At 39.0% G+C, this 12165-nt stretch overlaps 1 protein-coding gene across 3 annotated transcripts in view; it reads right to left on the minus strand.

Moving 5' to 3' along the window:
- LOC136423682 (unconventional myosin-VIIa-like) overlaps positions 1-12165 on the minus strand; it is a 49747-nt gene that overhangs the window by 27013 nt on the left and 10569 nt on the right. Inside the window, exons 1-5 of one of the 3 annotated variants that reach the window (XM_066411959.1) lie at positions 11577-11765; positions 7740-7850; positions 4461-4613; positions 3877-4061; positions 283-404 (exon numbers count right to left, since the gene is read on the minus strand). In XM_066411959.1, the coding sequence (XP_066268056.1) occupies positions 283-404; positions 3877-4061; positions 4461-4613; positions 7740-7850; positions 11577-11648 (643 nt within the window). In that variant the 5' untranslated portion in view covers positions 11649-11765. Of the gene's footprint in view, positions 1-282; positions 405-3876; positions 4062-4460; positions 4614-7739; positions 7851-11175; positions 11267-11576; positions 11766-12165 lie in introns of those variants that run through there. The other 2 variants (XM_066411960.1, XM_066411961.1) reach the window with 2 other exon arrangements.

Here is a 12165-nt window from a genome sequence, read left to right on the forward strand (position 1 = left end):
AGGGATGGTACCTCAGAATTTAACTGTATCTCGTACCCACTGAAAAATGCGCCAGAACTTAAGAAAATTTGCTGTCCTCAAGCAAACAAAATTGTAAGAATGTCAATTCCAACTTTCAGATAATTTTTGACAACAGCACACAAAAAGAGCGTGCGAATCATTCAATGGAAGCCCGCGTAATCCAAGTAAAAACCGTGGGAGGCATTAAAATACTGATCGGTCCGGAACCCCAGTATTGGACATAATCACAGCCCAGGTACATGCTAGCTACCCATACAGTACCTTCCATGACAGGGTTGGCCTCCAGAATCTGCTGTTCGATCCAGGAGTGTTGTCCACTGATGGCCGCCAGGAACTGGAGGATGAGTTTGGTGCTCTCTGTTTTCCCTGCCCCACTTTCTCCACTACATAACAGCAAATTTTCACATGGCCATGAAATATAGATCACATTTAGGAATGCAGAAGGGGGGTGTTAAACATAAATGTTCTTTTAACAATAAGAACTTTTGTTTAATGTGACAAAGTGTGTAAGGTGTGACATGAGTGTGGTGCTGATTTCTTGGTGGTTGTTGAACTCCTTGAAGTTTGTACTGGTGGAAAAGACAGTACGTGTAGGTTGGATTATGTGTAACTGTGGCAGTAGATTTGGCCTCAATCAGCAAGTACCTACAAATTTTAAACAAAGTGGATTAAAACTTGAATGACTGTCCAAACCATAAATACAAGGTTCAGTCAATTAACAGCAAAACTGACCACAACGATATCACAAAACTTCTTTTTAAAGAAAGGATTTATGAAGACACACTGTCTCTATCATACTTGGAACAGCATATTATATGTGCCTGCTTATGATTACACTCTAACAACATTCGAACTCCAAACATTTGTCACAGCAAACCACATAACAGCATCTGTAACATTCTGCCCTCATATTCAAACCAGATCCTTTTTTCCAAAGGTACATCCGCCCACAATGCTGTATAGCACGTTGAGGCAGTGGTTGCCACGGAAACAGCTGCGTATTATCAGGGTGAATCCAGGTCACATTTGGTGGTGGGCAAGGTCAAACTGTCACCAGTCGCGGTTGCCCCGAAGCCTCCAACAGTTGTCACATCTTTTTGTCTCCATAGGAACGATGATGAAGGATGGATATATGGAAGACATTATGGTGGAGCAACAAAGTCCAACTGACAAGTTGAATACAGTCATGACAACTTGTACAGAGGGAACGTATGGTCAGTTGTAGGACAGGAATGTCCAGACGAGGTAAAGGAAGGTTGTGAAAGTTTTTTCCTTGGTCTGAAGAATTCTCACAGTACAGTATACGGAGTGATAAAAAAAATTCTTGAAAAAAAGGGAATTTCACTTTTGGACAGGCTCCGTTGATAACATACAGAGAACGGACTGGCATGATAACAAAAAAATCTATTTTCATAATGAGCTTGAATTTTGCAATACAGCAAGACTAAAATAGGAAAAAGAGAAAACGACAAAATGACATGAGCACAGTTTGCTTCTCCTTGGTCTTTAGAAATTGAAAATAGCTTCAAAGTGGTCTTCAGTTCTAGCCTGTTTCAACTTCCCCATCACATGACAACTGACTAAAGTAATGTACATTAAGTGGCATAGAAAACAGCAAGTGCAAATGTGGCTGTTTTTCACACATTACTGAAGGCAGAAACATGCAGCAAGCATTAGTAAAATGAGCCACTTTATGGCAAACACCTGCACTTATAACATATAAAAGTATAGAAGTGTCAAAATGTAGTGCCTCTTGAAACATACATTTGGGATTGTTTGAGTTTAAGACATCATGTATCTTGTATGATAACAATATTAAAATGATTTTGCATGCTAGCTGTCAACAAATGTCAGTCATGCAAAACACCGCTCACATTTTCATGACTTTTTAGGGACAGCATATACAATGTAGTTATAGCACACACATGCAATATACCATTCACGTTTGTGTAGATATATCAGTGTTTGAAGACAACACTAACTTTCAGAATGCATGTGGTAACTTGAATGTGTTTCCTTTGACAGCAGCTCAAATGCTTTCAGAATTTGCAAATACGGCCTTTGTACATGTACTACATACAATGTATCACATGTATCTAATTAGCAATGGAAGCCAGTGTTAGCTGCAAAGGAACGTTGATTATTTACGGTGTTATGGCTTCCATCACAGTTTTCCTGTTTATGGAGAAACAGATTTTCCAGCTGCTGACGGTTATGCGTGAAACTGAAAATTCAAATGCCTCACACATAACACAAACAATTTATACCATCATGTAATTATTAACAAAGTTGTCAGCAGTGTGCTTGTGTGGTACATAAGACATTGAGGGACGGGGTTTCACATGTATTGACATTAAGTCTGACAATTTTTCAATTGATTGTCACAACTTAATTGTCTGGTATTGATGGAAATAGCAAATAAAAACATGAAACATATTAACTTTTCATCAATATAGATGGGACCCATTTTTTGCCAGGAGCTGGGCTTTGGGTCGAATGACAATTATCAATTGAAGGACATGTTTAGACATATATTGATGAAGTCTGACAATTTTCAAATTAATTGTCATAAAATATTATCAACATTACAAAAAACATCAAACATACATTGCATTATAAATGTTTGTCATTGTACATTAGACCGATTTTTGCCATAATCTGAATTTTGGGTCACATTTGGGGGATGGGGTGTGGTGTGTGTGGATTAAGTCTGACAATTTTTGAATTAATTGTCACAAGTTAATTAAATCTAAATTCAAAGGATTAATATCTAATATCTATTGTGCAGGTTTTTCACAGGTTATAATTGTGCATATTTAAAGCACTACTTGTTGCAACTTAATGTTATTCACCCAGATTCATTGTGTGAATTAGTTGATGTTAGAATTAAAAAGCAATTGACTCATTTTGTTAACAGCACAAATTCTTTTAAGGTGCTAGAAAAGCTGCTGGATTAGATTATTGTTTAGAAATAAACAATAATTATGCTGCAATATTGAGCTAGCTCGCTGCAAAGAAGAAGCTGGAAGTAAAGTAGATTTAAGACAGTTTGAAGAAATCTATATCTGAAAGGATTATAAACAGCAAACAATGCACAATCATTACAAGAATATATTGCAGAGCAAAGAGGGAAAATTTGGCTGACACTATTTAAGAATTATGCTGATATGAAAAAAAGAACAAAATCAAAATCAACTATAGCCATTTGATAGCCTAACAAATCAGACATGCTAAAAAAACGAAAAACCTCTAGAGCCTGTATATCAGATTCTACGATGCAAAAAAAATTCAGAGAGAGACAAGATTTAAGATCATCTTTAAAAGAGACAATCTTAAGACAGAGGAACAGGTGTATTGAAGAGACAAGAAGGTTAAAGATCAGATTCTAGAGATGATCTAAAGATGGAGGACAAGGATGGTGGAAAGACAAGAAGATTAAAGACTAGAGTCCAAGGATGATCTCAAGACTTGAGGGCAGGTGTGGTAGAGAGACAAGAAGATTAACCTTCTCCCTGCTAAAGTAGCATTTTGGCATCAAATCTGTATTGGTTATGGGGTTAGGCAGCAGGGAGAAGGTTAAAGACTAGATTATATGGACCAAGATGATCTTCAGACAGAGGACAGGCGTGATGGAAAAACAAGAAGATTAAAGATTAGACTTTAGAGATGATCTAAAGACAGAGTTCAGTTGTGATAGAAAGACAAGAAGATTCTAGATTCTAGACTGAGATGATCTTCAGACAGAGGACAGGTGTGTTGGAGAGACAAGAAGATTTGGCAAGAAGGAGGCCTTCAAGCAACCGTGCTGTGATTCGCTGCTGGCTTGGCTCCGCCCATCACGGAAGTGACCTTTACCTAATAATGACACACTGGTCCCGCTTGGCCCTCAGCATGTTGAAGTAGGCATTGTCTGCGATACTGAAGATGTGCGGAGAGAGCTCTCCGATCTTCTTGTTGGTGTACTGTTGGATCTGCTCGGCTGTGTAGATGGGGAGGACCTGATAGGGGTTTACAGCCACCAAGATGGACCCTGTGTACGTCTATAGGGGAGAAGAAAAAGATAATATTAATTTTTTGTGATACTGTAAAACAATTACCAGCATATTGACAGAAAAAATTATCAAGAGTTACATTTTTCCCACTCATGAGGCAACAGACATGCATATACATGTAGCAGGAAATTGAAGACAGGAAATTAGATAACCTACATTGTATTCGGGAGCCATTGACCTAAATTGTTCCTAGGCTGGAAACCAGCCATTCTAAGACTTAGTCTAGTACTTGTGCAATTCAAAGAAATATGGACACACAAGCAAACAAACTGTCCACTCTGTTCTGCTGCTGCAGTGGTCTGGACACTCTGCAAATGTACAATATAAAGGCAAACGTACACACCAAAAACAAGACCTTCCTACGCTGAGGTAAAAAAAAACACTCACATAAATCTGGTTGGCGTTGTATCTGACGAGGAGGTTCCTGAGGATGCCGGCCTCGTGCAGGTCTCCGAGCCGGATCATGTCCTCCACACCCTCCACGGAGGAGGGGTGCATGACACGCAGCTTACTCGCACCGCTGGCAGGAATCCAGTGTTCCTGGGGAAGGAAACGTTCTCCTTTAAAACTTACAGTTAACACAAACACGAATACACAATGTACACGCAAGGTTGGGACATTGTAAACTTTCATGTTTTAAACTTAAGTGGGGTTAAAGGGATGGGGGGATGTACTGTCAATGTTCTACGCTAATCCAGTGTTCCTGGGGAAGAAACATTCTCCTTTAAAACTTACAGTTTACACAAACATGAATACACAATGTACACGCAAGGTTGGGACATTATAAACTTTCATGTCTTAAACTTAAGGGGGGGGGGGGTAAAGGGATGGGGGGATGTACTGTCAATGTTCTACGCTAATTCAGAGAGGCAGTGGCTTCATGTTACGTTAAATTTAGCATACTGTCACAGTCACTCACTTTATGCTAATTTGGGTGCCAATAATTAGGGTTTCCTACGTTCAAAATGCGGCATGCCAATTACAATGGCAATGTTAAACTTGAGCAGTCTGGCTATTATCAATTACGTGGAATCAAAACGGCTGATTAATTAAAGGAAAGGGCATGCAGGCCTCCAACAAATTGCCAGGTTCAGACATATTAGATTTTTAAACAAGCTAAGCTTGCCAACTTCATACTTTCAAATTAAAGAAGAGCACTGTTTACAGATTAATTTTGGTTGTGTAAGCAAAAAATTATTTTTGACGTTTTGCTGCAGAACGTAACAAAAAAAGGCTTTCACTCCCATAGCACACAAAGAAAGTACTGCAGCAGTTGAATGCTATAATGCTATTACAAGAGACTCATTTATATTCCTCTGCTATTTTTGACTGCACCAGTCAGTGCTTGATTATCAAAGGTTGGGAAGTCAAGCCCATCACGTGATGCTTGCTAGCGTCGTGGGACCGGGGAGTCTGACATGTAATGGAAGTAATCAAGTTACGCTGCTGTAGGCCACGGGAAAATTAGATTTTACACTTCAACTTAACATGGCCCATGCTGATTACTGTGTCACACTTGGCAAATATGTCGGGGGGGGGGGGGGGGGGGGGGGGGTATCCCAATTTTTGACTACAGTTGTCTGTTACTACTTGTAGTAAAGAATTGCCAAAACAGTGCAAATTCTAAAGTAAGTGTTTTACAAATAATGCTGTGACCATGCTATGTATAAGGCGTATGAAAAATATTGTTGAGTTTCCGACTGCTGACATCTGAGTGAGGAAAATGTTTTCCACACATTTTTCTATATCTGTTGCAATAGAAAATTGTACTAGTACAATGTGCATTGTATACAAAATCAAAGTACATGATGAAAATGTATGAACTATGATGTTGAAAATACCATTGTCCTGGTGTATTTCGGTTTTACTTTGTTAGACCACTTTGGCTGAAAAAAAGAGTAACTTAATATATGTTCAAACATATGTTTTACAAAGATAGCAATACCGGTATTGTATGAAATAAAATTTTAAAGATTAAGCCTGCTTGCTGGGCACACCACAAAATCACAAAATTTCTATCTCCTTTTAAAACATAGCAGTTTCAATGCTAATAATGCAAAGTTTGTGTATTATATTGCTTTTTTGATGTAACAAATTAAAGAACAATATAAAAAATACCTGAAACTTTCGGCTGAAACAATACCGGTAGCGTCTATTAGTACAATGACTGCATTGCACACTTGACCTGTCAAACACGTGTCCTCTAAAACTGAGTGTGGTTGAATGAAAACTCCAGCTATCTTTTCTTTTTGTTGACTTACTGTTAAGCATTTATCATAATAATGTCTTACTAAAATTTTGTAAATATTGATTCATTCATTAAACACAAAGACTCACAACTTGTGTGCTATATTTGGAATTGTAAAGAAATGTACATCCCTTGCCTTTGGATAATTAACATTATTGTTTGGACTTTGATTAAGGATGTATAAAGAGACGCTAATGCTCAATATGTTTCAACACACCTAATACCTAATAGTGTGCTTAATTACCATTAAGGTAATATTTGAGTTTACACTCTCTTTGACCCTCAGCCTAATTAAGGCAGTCCTTTGACATCAGTTTTGTATTGGTTACGGGGTTACACGGCAGGGAGAAGGGTAAAATTATGTCCGTGTTGTCCATATCTTGTGTGAGAAATGAAAAAAAATGTCACCTGATGGCTTACTTCTTTGAAAAAAATAATTACACGGCGAGAAACATAAATCTCCAAGTAGATGTTGGGTGGGAAATTCTTAAATCATTTGACCAATCAGCTTTTCATTAATCAATCTGTCATTTCCGCTTTGATGAAAATACATTTTTATGAACAAGTTAAAATTTTTCTCAGTTCAACAAATAAATTTCCGTCCAGACGGAGGGACAGGTCCTTCACACAACCCTGCCATTCCGCCAGAAAACATTAACCATTTTCAACCCCAACATCTGCTTGGAGATTTAGCACAACATCAATCATGAGAAGATCCCCCTGTCACCCCCCTCCCCCACAGGAAACATCAACAGCAGGTGTTTTCACACTAACTGGCTGCTGCCTGATGTTTAGATTGCTGAGTGCCTGCTGTTTAGGTTCTGCAGCGTAACGTTAGGAGTTTTCCCCAAGGAAATCCTACAGGAAATAAGAGCTTTACATGGTTGGTAGGTGTTATTCTAGGGGCAGGCAATACCAATTTTAGAATTGAGTGGGAGTAACTATAATGGTTAATGACCACAGGTAGAAACAACATTTTGGCCTGACAGCTTTCAAGACAGACTGGTTGAAATCTTATAAATGCGGATCTTCAACGATAGAATTATTATAAAGACGTAAGTTTAAGCATTTATCAAAATGCATTCTTTTCCTGATTATCAGATAGCAAAAACGCTTTTTTTTTTTGTTTTTTTTTTTATCATGGTATGTACAGCTTTCATGTATTGTTTGTTTGAACATCAAGAACTGTTTGAAAAACAAACACATGGAGTTTGCCTAGAAACTATTGACACTACAAATGTATTTCTGCTTCTAGTTTTGATCATTTCTATTCAAGACAAAAATGTGCTTCTAGCTTGTAAGTTTACTTCTAGCTGGAAAACTTCATGGCTGTTCTTATTCTATCATGTCATCTTGTTATACATGTATCTTTCTTTGATATAACATAGTGTAGAAGCTCATGTGTTTCTGAAACTCACCTTTCCTTCATCGTCCAGAACTTGTACTTGACCTGTGTCTGACAACTTGACCTTGGCTCCAACAGGCACTGAGAACTCCCCATTCCCAGCCTCCAGCCAGACATGGTCACCCTGTAGGGAGCAAAAAGGGGGGTGGGCATTATACAACATGTATCACCAACACATACATTTTATTATCAAATCATCATGCCAGTATGCAGTACATACTATTCCAACATAGCTAAGTATCCAAAGTCTCCTCTCCGCAAAGCTCCAGAGTCTCCTCTCCGCTATTTGCAGAGAGGAGATTCGGGTCAGCTATAATAGGTTTGGATACCAGGCTAACTCCAACAGTTCAAGCTTCTCTGTCTTCTATGATGTTCTGTAACTCCTGGACCTGCGCGTACCCCTTCATCTGAAGCAAGTTGGTCTGTACCATTGCAAGATTGTTGAGGTCGCCCAACAAGCGAATATTCTTGTCTTAGCATTGCTGGCTGAACTCCACTTTGCCTCTAGAATCTGGTCCTTTGCTCTCTAATGGTTGAACAGGCTGGGAGAATGACAATTTCAACTCTTGTGGCTACGTAAATGTATGTCTTTTTTACCATTAGCCCTTGCTCTACTCGGCTCTTTCTACTCTTGAAACTGGTGCAGTGATCAACGATGAAGTAGTGTAGGTACATGCAGTTTTGCGGAAAAGAAAAACAGACACGCAATTGCTTGTACAGGTGACAGGTGGATCAGATATCCCTGTCATCTATATCATTGCCATGGTAACAGGTGGATTTAAAGATCACTTGTCATCTGTGAAACATGATCTTCTAAGGCTGTGAAATCTGATATCTTTGCCAAGCGAGTGGTAAATGTCGAGCCCCAATGATTTTATCAAAAAATTTGTTTGGGTATAAAAGTTGTACAACTATATAAAGTTATATCCACAGTGTCTAAGAATGCAATAAAAATACAGTGTGTATGAAAATAGATTTGCAGTATATTCTGTATCTGTCCATCTGGGGAGAGTTTTGTTCTATGGTTGTTCTGCATGCCGATTGCATAAGTGCACTTCAGCTACTGTGCCAAGAGTCACATGTGACTACACACTGGAAAACACCACTGGGATGAAAGGGTGGGGTCACGGGAAGCATAGACAATTTTCAGTACAATCCAAATCCATAAGCTAAAGGAAGGGACTAGTAAAATGAACTTTCCATTGGAACACATATGCATGGCATGATCTACGTTCTAACCATGAAAAACAATCACTTCAAAACGCTTAACCTACATTTGAAAACTTAATAACCCCCATTGCAAAGCTGGATTTGTCAGATTGATTTATGAGAACAAAAAATGGGAGGTCAACTCCGGGATTAAGAGCTCCAGCCAGAAATGATAATTTCAACCCCCTGTCCCAAAGAAAAAACAGGACTATCACATTTTAGGGTCATTTACACTTATAGGGCAAAAGCCACAGTACAAATTTGGGGCAGATTTAGAATATACACCCCTATGCATGGGTCCTAATAATATCACAGCAATACAGTATAACTATAATGTATCAAATCAAGCCACAGCATTTAAAAGAAAAGGACAATCCAGGGCTGCCCTGTAAGAAAAGCTGCTTCAGAAACAAACAATGTCAACACTCAATGTCTGACAGGTGCAAACATTATGGCAGGTGGAAAACATTTACAATACCACAAACCACAATAGAGCCAGCTAACCAAGAAAGAGTGGGGCTATTATTACTCAGACTTTTGACTGTTTCTGAACCACACACAAGTACACTTCACCTTGTGTTAGGAGTCAGGTTTTTCACTATGAATAGATTTGGAAGGTATGGAAAGGGCAGGATGCATAAATCACTTCAATTGCCCCTCAGTCTTTGAGTTTGAGTTGAGGCAGGGCTAGAAATTCAGCTTGGTTACCAGCTCGATAAATGTTTTTTAAATTCTCCATTTCTGGCACAGTGTCGTAGAATTGATTTGTCTCAGGTGCAGGTAATCTATGTTACCTGCACAAGTAGTGGTCAGCAGGAAAAAAAAGGGACCGCAAATTTTTCAATGTTCACGGTACATGTGTAGTTTCATTTTTGCAGATCTTGCATTGACCTTTCCACCCCAAACTCGTGACATTATTACTGTACTACAGAATTGTTTCCACAAACATAAAACACAGTGAAAGCCTCCTTTCCCCTACTATTGCAAAATCAATTATCAATCAAGTCCCGGTGAAAATTAACAAATTTACAGTATTTCGAGCCCTGACATTTGAAGCTTGTATCCACCACCAGGGTTATATATTATATAACGATCCACGTACATGTGAACCAATACTGAACGCACCAGACCAGAAAATTGCAGTTCTTGCTTGCGCAGGTATAATTTAGTAAAAATGACCACACTGGTGTTACGGGTCATCTTACAACAAATTTTACTGTCCCAATTAATAACCATTAATCATGATGGCACAAATCAAATTAATTTGTGACAAGGTTAGAACATGATATTAACATTCCAGACAAATTAGGAACCAGAGCCTTAACGAGGAAGGTCGTTAATGGAAACGAAGCAAAATGTGGAAGAGATTGGAATGCTGCGACAACAGGTGCACTGAGGTAGCCACTAACCACCTGCTGCAAAATGGATGAGCTTTCAAATAGCCTAAGTAAATGACAGATTTCCAAATTGATTGGCAATATTCATGTCGGAACGATACTAACGGGCTGAAAGCCATCCTTTCCCAATACATTTGCCAAAGTGTGAATAACGTGTGTACAAATCGCATTCCCGATTAAAGCTACTACTATTTTGGGATCCTTACCAAATCAGTGTCCAAGCATATCAAGGAAAATATTCAAAATATTTGAACTAGTTTAAAATAATAAGAGGGCAGCTTTCTTCTTTAAGTCATCTTTCCAATCCTTAACCTAGAAACGTACATTTCCCACAGGTAAATACATTAGAGATTCCAAATAATACATCATATTACATGTATGTCTCGAATGTATACAAAATATTTTTTTTACTATAAGCTCAATATACTAAAGAAGCAAGGTAGAGCTTTCTAATAATAACATTGCCATCATTCTGATCCTAAAGCTATATACACTATGTAAACATTCGGTAAATACAAGAGGTGACATGTATGTCATTGCTAATCGTACATTGTAAAATCCCAGTGATGTAAATCATTTTCTATATATACCAGTATACAAAATTTTTGAATAAACTAAACTACATATTAAAGAGGCAAGATGAAGCTCTCCATGCAACCGTTCCAACTGAATTCCGAATCTACATTACAAACAGGTAAATAATACAAGATGGTGGTACATATATGTCATTGCTGAGATGGATACACAATGTAGAATCCCAGTAATAAATCACAGTATCCTGCCTTTCCTTGCATAAAGGGCACTGTCTACAAAGGACATGTGGAGCAACTCAAGCCGAAGTACCTCTTTCACCACCAGGGGATGCCACTGGGTCGCCCGCACACCCCACCTCACGGCCGCCATGGCCACAGACTGATTAGAACTGCAACTTGGATTTGAGGCACGGAAGGGGATGACACGAGGGGCCTTCCTCACAGGAATGTATAGTTACACTCATGCACTTGCATCAATCCAAACACAACCCAGCGGTTCTGTGACCCCGCAATTATCAAGGTCTCTTGCCTGATTGGTTATAGCCTCCGAGGGGCATAAAAAATTGATGCATCGTGCCACTCAGGTATGCTATAAGGGAATGGCAGCTACTGGAGTTTAACACAATACAGGCAGCGCCTTGCAAATTCATGGAGTCTTCATTTGAAAAAAAGAAAGTTGGGATTTAAACAGACCCCACCCTTCGTTCTCACCTCGAGAGCAGTGTTAAATTTCCCACGCTGCTTTTTCCCTTGCCACCATGAGTCCCGTGTGTTCAAAAACATGACCTTGAAATCTCGTCAGCAGCTAATTAATCACAGAAAACGAACTTGTTACTTGTAGATTTTTGAGACACTGCCCTGAGCAAACTTCAACGCCATTTTTCTGGAACATGACTCCACTCGGCTATGCACTATTCACTTTGGCAGCGCCCCTTTTGTATCTTTTCTAAACAGGATTTGTTTAGGGTTGAACTATTTTGCTACAACACGGGAGGGTCAAGGATAATGGGAGAAAAAAAGGGTCTTGAATTCCCAACTTTTCTCACCAGTAAGTTATCCCAGAGTATTGTGCAGTGAATACATGCCTTATAACACATTTTACATGTACTATTAAGTTACACAGGAAGCTTGTACATGAGCGCGGGAGCGATACGGTAAACAGGAATTGGTGGGCCCACCCTGTATGAGATGTTTACATTCCACTGCCCACAGCTAATCTGGTTTTCAATGGTGAGCCCTGGGTCAGTCTCCACAGCTAAGCAAGCACCATGTCCAGGATTTGACATTGCCCGATCGCTAT

The sequence above is a fragment of the Branchiostoma lanceolatum genome, chromosome 17 (genome assembly GCF_035083965.1).
Source record: "Branchiostoma lanceolatum isolate klBraLanc5 chromosome 17, klBraLanc5.hap2, whole genome shotgun sequence".
In the NCBI taxonomy this organism is placed as follows: Eukaryota; Metazoa; Chordata; class Leptocardii; order Amphioxiformes; family Branchiostomatidae; genus Branchiostoma; species Branchiostoma lanceolatum.